This window comes from Pygoscelis adeliae, unplaced genomic scaffold, assembly GCF_000699105.1.
Source record: "Pygoscelis adeliae isolate BGI_AS28 unplaced genomic scaffold, ASM69910v1 Scaffold247, whole genome shotgun sequence".
NCBI classification, from domain to species: domain Eukaryota; kingdom Metazoa; phylum Chordata; class Aves; order Sphenisciformes; family Spheniscidae; genus Pygoscelis; species Pygoscelis adeliae.
This window is the reverse complement of record NW_008825316.1, coordinates 2,028,996-2,043,037: the sequence shown is the minus strand read 5'-3', so window position 1 is coordinate 2,043,037 and position 14,042 is coordinate 2,028,996. Positions and strand designations below refer to the sequence as shown.

Here is a 14,042-nt window from a genome sequence, read left to right as displayed (position 1 = left end):
CTTTTGTTTATCTGTAGAGCTGCTAGAAACACTTGGATGACTGGAATTCAAGATATTTGGTTTGTGCTCTTACCCTGAGGTAGAGGAAATAAGCACAAGAAGTTTCTCTAGTTCAGGCAAGTAAATATCTATACTTCCATAGCTCATACGAAATTAAGTTCTTGGTAAACAAATGAATTGTGGGAACCATCCTAAAGTGGAGGAACTCATTTGCTCTGTTACAAAATACAGTTTAAAAGGAACATAAGAATTTTAATTATATTTTTTTTGTTACTTAATAGGTAAAGGATCTGTCATACTGAACTCTGCTTTGAAAAACTGGGAAGCCTCTTCCGTGTAGAACTGAAGTAGACTTTTGACAGTTGTATTGAATAAAAACTAAGGCAAAAATGTCTGTCATAGATCCTTATCAACACATCGTGGTAAGTAGCTTTGAATCTTCTATGTATACTGTCTTGTATAGTATATACTGTCTCGTATAATGTATCCTATTAGAAGTTACCCTAAATAAGCACACACCATTAGAGTTATCATTAATTCCTTAAACAAATGGTAAGCATGGTTAGAGCAGACTTCTTCAAATTTCATTCAAATAAATTTCTGAAAGATTCTAGTTAGCTTTTCGAAAGCATGTCACGGCTTTGAGTGTAGTTGCTGATGTGTAAGTCAAAATGGAATATGGGCTCCTAACAACTTCATGGGTATGATGTCATAGGGTATCGTTCTAAAGGACCTGCCTGTTCAAAGTGTTTCATCAAAGTGCCTGTTGTTGACTATTTCATACAAGTTTTTCCACACACTGATTGCAGACTACAGTTCAGTTTGACAAAAGTAACATCACATGTGTAACTTTCTCCCTTACAGTACAATTTTTTTTTGGGTGTACAATTCTAGTTATGGAATAACTCTTTTCCCTTTTCATCAGTATGGATAGAGGGATAAGTTGGCAATTTGGGATATTTAGATCTTAAACCAGTGTGTATCAGTGATGTTGATTCAAAGAGAATCTTCAAAATACAGCCTGCAAACTGTAGGTAAAGGTCAGTGGAATGATCTGTGCCATTCAACAACACACTGCTGCCAGAAGCTCCTGCTCCCTCCTTCCTGCTTTATTCCAGTGTTCCTGCTGCATCCCTGGTACCAGCTCTCAAATGTATCTGATTGGAGTGAGCCAAATGACCTTGCTGAATTGGCAGAAAAACAGTTCAATGTAAAAGATATTAGTTCTCTGCTGTCAGAGCTGGCCCAAGGGTACAACCATGTGAGCACAACCTGTATAAGTAGAGAAGTAGGGGCAAGGGAAGGAGGGGAAGGGAAAAGGGAGCAGAACTGCCCATTGTGTGGCAAGCCAGTGGAGTGGCTCAGCAGCTTGTTGAACGCTGGCTTTCAGCTGTAATATTCACACATATCTTTGCTTGAGTGACTGTCCAAAGTAAACACTGAAATTGCAATTCCTGCTCAAACTGAAATCTTGCAACAAGCTGGGTGTGTTCATATCAAGCACTTCTTGTAACAGTCCCAGAATCTCATGGCAGGAAAAGTGATATGTACTCAAAGATAGTTACCATACGCTTGTCATAATGTTGAACTTTTACATTGCTAAAAATACAGCATATGCTTCCTTGAAATGATCCCTTATCAATTATGTGGTTTCTACCCCACGCAGTCACATCCTTTACATGAGTTTGCAGCCAGCAGATGTCAAACTTGTGTTTTACTCACTCTGTAGTTCTGTGAACACTGCTGTAAAGACAAGTTTCAGGTTGATGTCTGTATTTAACAATGTTAAAACAATACATTAACTTACTCCTTTCTGCATCAGTGCCCTCTCCTGGATGGAATGCTTGATCTGATCTGTACCTTTATGGGAGAGGTCTCTGAGGCACTCAGTTATATTTCATTGAATCATTCACACAAAAGATCTTTTTTGATACCAATATATACTATAATGAACAAAATGGAGCCTTAGAAGTATACGTAGTTGCAGTCCTCTGGCAATGCTGAACTGCTGTGGGAATGTTGCTAATGCAGGACGAACACTGTTAATGCAAGAGCTGATCCTGTAATTGCTTGAAAAGTGAACAGAAATCTTTGAGGTTTCATGCAAAAATGAAATTGCATGGAAAGTTTTACTAAAATTCAGAACAGTCAAGGTAGCAAGCTCATATCAATGCAAAAATCATGAATTTTTAATGACACTTGGCATGAAAAGACTCAAAAGAATTCTGCATTTTCCAAAAGTCCTACTGTTAAAGAGATCGGAAAACACATAATAGTTATTTTTCTTTTTTTTTTTCCTCATTTTATGCAAGACTTGGAGGAATAAAATAAGGCATTCACAAAGTTATTGCAGGTACAGACAGCACTGACTGTACCAAAAATGCTTTTTAGATTCAGAGAATAAAGAATTAAGATGCGTAATACATACTCAGTTACACTGATATGGGGGATAAATATTATAACAATGGGAAAAATCACTTCAAGATAAAATTTGTGGTGTGTGCGTATGCACAAATGTTTGTCTTAATTGTAATACCCTGTGAAAGAAGAGCATGGACTTTATGAAAGTCTGTTACTTAAGAAAACAGGCAAACATTTTCATTTGTCCAGGCCAATCGTTAGCTCAAGTGTCCTTAATGTTAAGGAAGTAAAAGTAATAAATACTTATTACACAGTCTGTCTATACCAGGGCTTCCTGTTTCGTATTTCGTGTGCAGGTATATCTCCTGACTGAGTTACATTTTGTGACTTGGCATTCTGGGATATGAAAAATATTATATTCAATGCATGCAAATCCCTTGCTTTCTCAGTAAGTGCGGAAAGTTCGTAGGTAAAACCTGATTGTGTTACAGGAGATCTTAGCATGTTGTTCTGTTTCCCAGTCCCGTAGTGGGAAGGTAATGGTGTTTATGTACATACAAATGCAGTGATATGTAAAATAGAGGAAATCAGATAATTCGGGAAATTTTACTGGGAGGGAAAAAAGCAGCCAAAGGTGGGAGAGGAACAAAGGAGGCAGGAGGAGGAGTTAGAAGAAATGGAGAGCTGTGGTGTGAGAACAGGAGATATTGAACGATGGCTGTGCGTGATGCTTGGAAAACCTTGTGCATTGAACCAGTAGAGAGTGAATACTGTCCACAGGAGTTTCTGTAATTCAGAAAACCCATGTTCAGAGAGGGCATATTGAAACTTCTTTTTTTCTTCTTTCTTCTCTAAATTTATGGAGAAGGAGGAAGTGAAATGAAACACGTATGTAAAGCTAGGTCACTTTGGATGATAGGATTTAGGTTTTTGAGTTAATTGTGAGCTTCTGAAATTTTTAACCTGGCCTAGATTTTTAAAGGTATGCAGAAGTTACTCCACTCAGTGTTGCAACGTTTAAGTGACTTATATACCATCGTCTGTTTTTCAGAAGTAATTGAGGACTTGGCAATGTACAGATTTTTATCAAGACTTAAGGTGAACATAAGTCACTTTAGAAAATGCAGCTTAGTCATCTAAACTAGCAAGGGCTGGATTTATAAAGATATTCAGAGTCCATTTCTTGTGGTATTTTCAGGGGGCAGCTAACTTCTTTAGAACTCAGTCTTTCAAAAAACTAACCCAAAAAATGCTTCTGAAAGTTGTGCTAGCTATTAATATGGACATTTAGGCCTCTTAATACCCTTAGAAACTGGATCCTAAGTGGAAAATTGCCTTAATTTCCGATTGCACTTAAGTTGCATAAAAAATGTTTATTTTGAGGTAAGAAAATATCTAGACTTCTGAGCTTCTTGTGTATCTCTGTGTATTTTTTTTGACTAAGAGAGAGTTCGTTTATTTTAGTAGTTGCAAATTTCTTCCAAGCATGTGATTATGTCCAAATATTAATAACTCTATAATTATAAGCCTCAGTGTGTTATTTTGGGTGAGATGTGGGGAAAGAAGATAATGTTTTTCTGTTTTGCCAGACCTCTGTGTGCTCGCATTCATTTCAGAGGATACCAGATCTTAAACCAGACTTAACTTTCTTGGCAGAACAACAGCTGGAATGACAGGGTTTGCTGCTTAAGTCAATAAAAAGCAGTTCTCACGATAGTATTAGCAAAGCAGTTATCGACTTGTAATAGAAAGTAAAGATGGTCTCTATACTGCTGTAATGAGAATGGTAAGTGGTGGTTTGGCCTTGTTTTGATGGTAGGCATTTTACTTAGGCATATGAGTTTCGTGAGTAGGACGAGGAGATGCCAGAAAATTACTTTGCAGAAGTGCTTTTTGTCAGTGAGCATCTTGTAGTATCCCCATTTTACAGCCAGGATTCTGGGGCACCAGAATTGCACACGAGTTCCACATAGCAGCTGAGAACTAAATCCCATGTCCCATGTTTGTTACTTAATTATATCTCCATCCTCCTCTTTGTTCCTAAATGTTCAGTGATCTCTGATTTGTGGTCTCTAGTGAGGACAGGCTCTTTCTTAACAGCTAAGAATAAGGGTGGTGTGTTTGTGCTTTGGGCTGTTTCTCTTAATTACAAGGTTGTATATGACAAAGGAACTACATCAGCCTGTGTGAACAAACTCTGGGGCCAGTGCTGCATTGTGAAACTGACACTTCAGCGATCTGATGTGCGTGTGAAGGTGGCACACACTGATAAAACAGTTTCGAGCACTTTCAAGATGCAAACTGAAAATAAGAGACAGTGAGAGTTGTTTTCTGCAGATTCACAGCTTGTAAAAATTCTTGAAGTAGGGTAAATGACAGAGCTGGGGTAACTTTTATATAGCTATGTTCACAGTAGTACCAGCTGTTCTCAGATACCTGCTAAAATCCCTGTTCACTCTGCTGTGATGGAAAACTCTGGGCCTTTTTTTGCCACGTGGCAGAGGCAGAAGTTTGTTCAGGGAGAAGTGCCATCCTCCTTCCCATTCATCCATCCACTCTTGGAAGCTGCAATGCAAAAGGTGGTGGATGTCACAAAATCATTAGTATGTCTTCATGTCAGCATAAGGCAGGCTGTTAAATAGGTGTTGCTTCTTAACAACTTTGAGTTCCCACATCTAAACCCTTTCTGTTGTGTTTGATGCTTTTGAGGTGAGTTAACAGTCCCGGCTAGGAGAATTGATTAGAGTCTGGATTCCATTTTTACTGTGGTTGGTGAACCACTTGCTGTGCAATGACAATTTCAGTATACCACTTGTAAGGTAACGGTTTACATTGCCACAGTTTTCCCCCTGCCTGCTTACTTGTTCTTTGAACCAGACAACTCCTACAGCTTACAGGGGAAAAATTACAGAGTTGAAATTTATTGCTGGGCAGACCATCATGAAATGAGCCTCAGCAGTCGTCACAACATGTGGGTGATTACAGCCTTAATAAAGATGCAACAATTCAGTGTCTGGGTCAGCTAGTGTCTGTAGTGAAGTCATACCCTCAGTATCACTGTGGGCATTTTCTCCTAGATATTTTGCCATGGTGATGTGGCTATGCCTTTGCAGACCTCTACAGACTACAGACTTGTGGAGGAGTTTGTTGGTATCATTTGCATTGTTTTTTAATGTGTCCTGACTCAACTGCTACTTAAGCATTCACAAGCCACTTTTGCTGTCTTTAGAAGATTGGTTTTGGCTTTTTTCTTTTTTTGAGAAAATGATACATAACCTATAAGAAACTATCATTTTTTTTGTTTATTTGTATTAGAGGGATCCAGTTTGGTTCTAGTCTCTGGGTATGTGTTGTAGATGTGAAATAATGAGGCTTGACTGAAGCATCCAGTTCTGAAATAGTTGAGAACCACCTGAAGGCCTTTATAAAGTCTAGCAGCTGAAGCAGCAGTAGCTTAAATTGAGGCATGTGCCACTGTTGAAAACTAAGCCACGTATGGATTGAAGGGTTTTGCTGACTTATCTGTTTGTTCCTTTAAAAAGGAGGGTTTTTTTTTTAAAAAAAAGGGAAGTATCCAGATGAGAACATAGCAGGAAAACACCAGACACAGCCTGAATAAGCGTGTCCCATGTCCCATATCAAGGGTATTGTCTATCATTTTAAATAAACATCAGTGAATTTCCTGATTCTGTACTTCCCCCTTTTCCTTCTGATTGGAATATGTTGTAAGGCTTTTAATATTTGGGTAGTTGTTTTGGTCCTAATGCCTGATATGCAGTGTTTATTTTAATGTATTTCACAAAGTTAGTGGGTGGTTAGGAAAATATAGAAAATATCCCTGTTTCAGTTTTAGAAATGGAAACCTGAGGTAGAGGTGTGTCACTGTATATGATAGGTGGTGACTACCTGAGGTCCCACAGGAGGTACACTTTTGATACAGTGGCTTGAGCTGTAAGAGCCAGGCAGCTTGGACCTGCTGCTCTTTGTAGAGACAGAGCTCAGGTGTGAGGTGGTCCCCTCCCGGTGCCCAACCTTCTGTTGCAGGAGAGCGAGCTGGCGCCCTCCTGGTTGTACCAGCACTTGAGTCAATGTCTAGGCACTGTTGGCAGTCAGACAGCTCGAGTGTCTTAAGACTGGCTTTAAGATAGAAGTGTAGATGTAAGTGCTGAGAGGCAATTGTGTGAGACCTGATCCTAGCTCTAATACATAAAACTTAAAACTTACCCACAAGCTCTGTACTGTGTCCCTGTAAAGGCCGATGTTGTGTGCCTTGCAATATGCAGTGGTGATTCTGATAATGGTATTCAGTAGGTGGGTGAAACTTATGGCTATGTAGATAAAGTAACAATAGATGTGAGTTACTGACCTCTTTTCATTGGGGTTTTTACTTTTGTTTCTTAATTTCATGCCTTTTTCTACTTCTCTAGTTCATTCAGAACAGACCTGGTCTTAGAAAGGCAGCTCCTGCTTTGTGCTTGGGCTTTGCAGGAAACGGGAAGCTCCAGAAACTGCATGAAATTTGCTTGTGAATGGCTTAACAAGCTTGCTTTTCACCTTCCCTCCATTGTCTTAAGGACACTTGCACTTTGAATATTGATGTGTACTAAAAAGGTATATTCCATCCATTACTAACTATATCCCTTGTATGTGCAGTATGCATATATCTGTTCCAGAACGTATACTTTGAAATAATTGCACCCATTCTTTTTACTGGGGGAAGGTAATTACAAAGACAAGCACACTGTAAAATAACTCCCTTTTTATTTTTTTTCTTACCGTACCAAGTTGTCCCTGACTGACTAAATGCCTTAAAGCAGGTTCTGTAGAGAGGAGGAGTGATATTCATTGAGATTAGTAGGTGTGGCTGCAGGAAAATCAAGCAACCCTAGTATAAGGTCTGACCTTTCAGTAAAACTACAGGGTGCAGTTCAGCTTTAAGATGCTCTATCCAGTATGAGTTTCACTTACGTTTTGACTGGGTGATTTCTCTCTCTCAGTTTTTGGACAAAATGAAACCTATTTTGATAAGTGGTTTTTGGTTCTGGAGCTTAATCACCTCTAACTCTCTGACTTCCAGGTGGAACACCAGTATTCACACGTATTTACTGTGACAGTAAGGAAAGCCACAAATGTCACAAAAGGAGCGATTGGTGACATGCGTGAGTATTTCTTTCTATTTTGTCTCTTTCTTCTAGGAGACTGTTGCCGTAGACAGGGGCAGATGACACATCAAGCTTGTCATGCATTAAATGATTGTTAGTGGCTTGGTGGTTTTTTTTGTCTTGTTAAAGCTAGGGCAATGTACCCATTTCATTGCTCACTCACTCTAACTCAGAAAGCAGATTTACTGCTCCTTCTTTCCATTGATCCAAAAAACCTGAGTGAGTTGTAAACAATTTGCCTACAAGCGAGCAACACCTACACGTAGTTTTTTTGGCTCGGTCGGAAGTGCTGTTCTGAGTATAGTGAAACTGGCAATCGCTGTATCTACAAAAGGCTGTGGTTTGGTGGTGGGAACACTTAAAAAGAAAGAAGCCCAGAGCTCTGAGTCAATGCAGTAAGAAGAAAAAAAAAAAAATCCAAAACAGGTAAGCAGATCTCATGGTGGAGAGCTATATAAGACACTAGCACTTCTTCCCTCTTCTGTTAGGCTTCTGAGCCTCTGGACTTAGTAGCTGAACAGGAAACCACTAGGAGGAATGACCCATTAAAACTCGTCTGCTTTTAAGGGGGGAAGAGGAAGAGAATAATATATTGGCTGAATCTGTAAAAAGAATATTCCCGCTTCCTTGATTATGACTGTTTTGCTGTCAGGTCGTCTCTCCCTTTCCCTGGTGCTTCATGCAGAGCGTTGCATAACCTAAAACTTGCAGGCTGGGACTGGGAGGATGTGTGATGCCTTGCTCCTGCTCTCTCATCAGGCTAGTCTGACATGCAATTGTTTTTTCTCCCAGCATGTTCCTGGAAACTGCTTTCAGGTCAAACTACAGCAGCTGCTCTGACACACAACTTTGCTTCAGTGGGTTAACAGGTTTTTTTTTTCATAATTAGTGTTTACTGTTGATAGCGAACTTGGAGGGGTAAGTGGGAGGGATAGTTAGAAGGGGAATGTTCAAGAGCCTCAAGTATGAGGGGAGAGAGGGGAGCCCTGGCAGAAGGGGAGAAGAAGGAATTGTGAATATATTTAGCATCTACTGTGGGGTGAAAGAAAGGAGCACACAGAGAAGATGCAGTGGGGTGTTATCCTGGTGGCTTCTGAGAGGGTCTTTATATAAGAAGACCTTGGGAGAAGTGCTGTAAAGAGTAGAACAAGGGGCCCACAAGCTTGCGTGTGTAAGAAGATGGGTTAAATGGAAAGACACAATTTCTCAGACACAGAGGTCTCTGGCATGAGACAGTGTGAGGAACATGGAAAGGGAAGAAAGGGGGTTGAAATGGGGACCCCATGATATGATATTAAAGGGAATGTGGAAAGGGTGAAGAAAGACAGAAGGCATTATTTCCCTCCCCCCACCCTGCCCAGGACAAGTACGGTCCTGTAGTATAAATTCCAAATATTATCCATCAATATAATTGGATTTTTTTCCAGACAAAACTCTTATCTTACCAAATCATCAAAACCAAAAAGCTACTCAGGAAGAACTTTTTATTTTGATAAAACCTGACAGAACTATGCTTAAGGGCCACTGAAACCTGCTTGGTTTCCTGTCTGAGGCAGCTATGAGTGCTCCATAGCCTGAGGCACCTGCAGTCTGGGGCATCTCTGAGTGAGCTTCCAAGTTCCTGGGGCTTGTTCTTGGAGTCCTGGCAAATCCCCTGAAGTGAAAAAAAACCCAGATCATTGCTTCTGTTTTTATTTTGGGAAAATAAATGTTTTTGTTTCCCATGTATATACAAAGCTTGGTGTGTTGGAGCCTGGAAGCTATTTGATCAAATCAGTAATCATGTTAACTACTTAAGGAAGATGTATGAAGCTGTGAGCGGTGGAGGGTCTTTACAGTGGATTGTGCCAGCCAATATATGTGTATATTTTTTTTCATTTGATTTGCCAAAACTGTAACTTGTTGAAGGAATTTCTGAACTTTTACATTGGGTTTCTGACCTCAAGGATAGGATTCATTACCAGGGAGGGTGGCTGTGATACATAATGAGATGCCTTGGTTGGGGTGGGTACCTGAGTGTTGCTCTCCCATGATGGACACTACCAAGCTGTTGACTCTTCTGGTGGGTTTCCTAATTTATTCTGTTGTTGTTGCTCCCGTTTGCGTAGACAGTGACTGCTCTGTGGGCAAGAGAGGAAACTTAACATTGTGGTGGTGATGGAGGTCCTGGGGAACGTGAGAGATTTTGTATAATGTTTTGCTTTTTTCCATATCAGTCTTTCCAAGACTTTCTGGAATAGCTGTGAAAGATCTGAGTAAATCTGGGTTTATTAAATATGTGGAAGTGCTTATAATTTTGCTGTTTGTGTGATATTTTTCATCTTAAGGATTTGAGGTCTACCTCTGCTTAAGGAGTTTTAGATGAGAGGTCTAGTATGTATGGTGCCCCAACTCTGTGGGTCGGCATGGAGGACCTGACTTCTCTGGCATAGTTATGCACACCTCTGTCTCCTCAAGCCTAGGCTGGGGAGATATGCAGTATTTTAAGCAAGTTTTTCAAGATTTCTTGAGCTCTTCTTTAATGGAGAGCATAAATGGTTGTGTCATCCTTAAAACTAGGTAATAGATGCCCACTACACTAACTTCCACAGGCAATGTGTTTCCTTGAGTGAACAGTTCACACACAGCACTGCTGATTCAAGACATATTTTTAGTGTCCTGGCTGATCTGGGTGGCTGGGACACAAAACAGAGAAAGCTGGCGCTAGGATAGCTTCCATGCCTCTATTTTTATTTTATTTGGCTGAGATTTCCCATTGTCTCTGTAAACTTTAAAATTTTTGTAGAGTGATCTGACAAAGACAAGCAATCAAATCTGAATCTGGGTCATACCAGGATCTGAGTAGCTAAGCTACAGTAGCTGCTTTTGTTCTCACTGATAAAGCACATCAAAATAAATGAAAATGGCAATAATTGCATCATAGGAGTTTTCCATGCGAATGCTTTTCATATATGGAGGAAGTTAGTCTACTTACACCAGTTTGTCATTCTGTGAATGTGTGTGTGGATGATAAATGAGAATTACTGTAAGAAGATATGACCCGGAATGTTTGGGAGGGGGAAAAAAAAAGTTTTGAGAGCAGACTCCCTCTTTTCCAGGAGTTCATTCAAGTACTTCTTATTTCAGGCATCTGCCCATTTACTGTTGCCTTCGTATAGGAGTACTTCCTTTACTGATTTCACTTGTTTTAATTTTATGGTGTCCCTTTCAAGGTGACGCTCACACTCTAGATACTGTGCTATCAATATCCAATCAATGTAGTTCTATCTTTACAAAAGATTTAAATTCTATTTTAGTGACTGCTGCTCTAATAGCTGTGCTCAATTCTCTGGCTGAATCTTTTTACAGGCTGGAACATTTGAGATGAGCAACTGCAGCAGACATGTGGTGGGTTGACCTTGGCTGGCTGCCAGGTGCCCACCAAGCCGCTATATCACTTCCCCCTCTATCAACAGGATGGGAGGAGAAAATATGATGAAAAGCTCTCATGGGTCAAGATAAGGACAGGGAGCTCACTTACCTATTACCATCACAGGCAAAACAGACTCAATTTGAGGAAATTACTTTATTTATTGCCAATTAATTGTAACAGAGTAGGATAGTTAGAAATAAAACTAAAAACACCTTCCTCCCTACACCTCCCTTCTTCCCAGGCTCAACTTCACTCCTGACTCTTCTACATCCTCCCCCCAAACAATACAGGGGGATGGGGGTTGTGATCAGTTCATAACATGTCTCTGCTGCTCCTTCTTCCTCACACTTTTCCCCTGCTCCAGCATGGGGTCCCTCCCACAGCATAAAGTCCTTCACGACCTTCTCCGACATGGGTCCTTCCCATGGGCTGCAGTCCTTCAAGAACTGCTCCAGCATGGGTCCTTTTCGTGGGGTACAGTCCTTCAGGAACGTACTGCTCCAGCATGGGTCACCCACAGATCACAGTTCCTGCCAGAAAATCTGCCCCTGCGTGGGCTCTTCTCCATGGGCTGCAGCTCCTGCCAGGAGTCTGCTCCTGTATGGGCTCTACATGGGCAGTGGCTTCCTTCAGGGCACATCTGCCTGCTCCAGTGTGGGATCCTCCATGGGCTTCAGTGTGGATCTCTACTCCACCATGGTCCTCCATGGCTGCAGGGGGACAACCTGCATCACTATGGGCGAATCTCTGCTCCGGTGCCTGGAGCACCTCCTCCCCCTCCTCCTTCACTAACTTGGTATCTGCATAGTTGCTCCTCCCACATTTTCTCCTTCCTGTCACAGCTGCTGCACTGTGTTTTTTACCCTTCCTTAAATATGTTGTCACAGAGGTACAACCAGTGCTGCTGATGGGCTCAGCTTTGGCTAGCAGCTGGTTCATCTTTGGAGCCAGCTAAAACTGTCTGACATGGGGGCAGCTTCTGGTATCTTCTCACAGAAGCCACTCCTGCAGCCCCCCTGCTGCCCAAAACCCACATGTTTTTGGCAAGGATTTAATTATCTTAATTGCTTAGTTTTCTGCTGGTTGCAGGGGTCAATAGACTTTGTAAAATCAATTCTTTGACTGGAGCTTTTGGAAAAGACCTTGCCTCCAGTCCAGTGAGTTCTTATGTAGTGGATGTTTAGTTTTGAACCTACTCCAGATACCACACCATACCATAGACCCTCTCCTTACTTCCATGACAGTACAGGAACCTGTAGAAAAAGACCAGAATCCCAAACTGCAGCATTCTGGAAGAGAAATGTTTGCAAACTGTGGTTCTTCTTTCCATAGGATCTGTCCCTTCTGGATTTTCAGGGGGCTTGGTGGAAAACTGGACCAAAGGAAGCATCATAAAATTTTTCTTACATCTTTAAAGATCTATTTTTCTTTAAGTATACTGGCTTTCAAAACAACTGGTAGCATCTACAAAGGAAACCAGTTGTATGACTCTACTCTTAATGATCGCTAATCTTGCTTAATCCTGTTTTGGATTTTCAGCTTTTATTTGCTTCATCTACTTTTGATGTTATCATAATAAACAGTGTAATTCTGGGCGTTTTAAGGAAAAGGTCTTTTCTTAAAAATAAAAACGTTTAAGGTTTGGATAGCTTGCGGCACTAGTACTCAGCTTCTATCCCAGTTTCTGTCCACCCAGTTGGAATTAAAAATGCATATTCACTGTAGTTAGCCTGCTCAGATAAACAAGTTAAAGTATTGGGAGCACTCCTGTCAACAAAGCTCAACCCTGGTTGCAAAACTTGCTAACGCGGAGGTGGAAAGCAGCTTCTATAAGTGGCTCTTGGCACAGTTAGCCCATGATGCTGCAACCAGCAATAGACATCCCCTGCAAGTCAAGATGTTCTTCCACTGGGGCAGCGCCACTGATGTGCTTCCTGGTTGTCTCCTGGTTTTCCAGAGGAAATGAGGAGCTGTTGCATTGCGTGGGACGAGTGTGCACCTTTCCCTGCCTGCAGCACCAGCCTGGCCCTGGCTGTAGAATCTGCTTCAGCAATGTGGAGGGAAAGGGGAGGTGATGTCCAGTGCAGTTTCAGTCACCATTTCTCTCTTCATACGCCTTTACCCGGGGGTTGTGTTCACTTTCAGCCATAGCTCTTGGTGTTGAAGCTGGCTCATTTAAAGCCAGAGTCACAACAGTGTAGTGCAGTTTAGGCATACGTATGCAGTGTTTTAAACCTGAGCTAGCTGAAAGGGAAGGAATTGGAGATTTGCCTGCCTGTGTTAGAGCAGGGACAGAACAGTTTGTGTTACAGCAGCTCATTCAGGACTAATCCAGCTGTTATCTGTATCACAAGCTGGCTGGTCTTGCACCCTGATTTAGCTACAGTATACTTGATTTAACTGTTGAAGTGTCATTAGAAAATGCTCTTCCTGCAAGGCTGTGGAGCAGGACCTGATTTTTGCAAGGGAGCTTCAAGAGGAAAACAAGTCAAACTCCTCCCCTTTGCTAGCCTAACAACCTGGAAAAAGTAGGTCAGAGTTGGCTGGTCTTCCAAGTCCTACAAGCTGCACATGCAGATCTTCACGTTGCCAGGAGCCATAAAATATACTATATGCATAACAGAGCAAAGGAGAGGAGGAACACTGGAATTGTCTTGCAGGAAGGAGATAGAAACGTTCCCATTTGGACGCATGCTGCTCCAGTCTGTGCTAGGGTGGCCTGGATGGGCAACAGTGTCCCAGGATGACCAAGCTCTGTGGCCTTCAGCAACCCCTTTTGATTTAACTCTTCCCAACAGCCCTTGTACCAGCCCTACTGTTGGTCATATCCTGTAGTGGTCTATGCTCCATCACCAACCATAGCAGGTGACTCTGGCTTTAGAGCCATAGGCTGGTACTGAAATATGTATCTTTAAAAAAACGTGTATCTTCAAAAATGAACAATACTGGTAACAACTGCTCATGAAATGTCTACTGCAGATCTCAGTCTAACATTGAGGCAACAGTAGACTAGATTTCAGTTTCCCTCACACATGCAATATTTTTGCCCTGGTTAGCCAGAAGCAGTACTGGTAGGTGAAAGTTGTGTTGGAAACAGGCTCATGTGT

The 14,042-nt window shown here is 41.4% G+C and overlaps 1 protein-coding gene across 1 annotated transcript in view; it reads left to right on the top strand.

The window, feature by feature from the left end:
- The first annotated feature begins 304 nt into the window (after nt 1–304).
- The window catches only part of PLA2G4A (phospholipase A2, group IVA (cytosolic, calcium-dependent)), a 68,595-nt gene continuing 54,857 nt past the window's right edge, over nt 305–14,042 (top strand). Inside the window, exons 1-2 of the mRNA XM_009330270.1 lie at nt 305–422; nt 7,439–7,520. Coding sequence (XP_009328545.1) covers nt 390–422; nt 7,439–7,520 — 115 coding nt within the window. The 5' untranslated portion in view covers nt 305–389. The remainder of the gene's footprint in view (nt 423–7,438; nt 7,521–14,042) is intronic.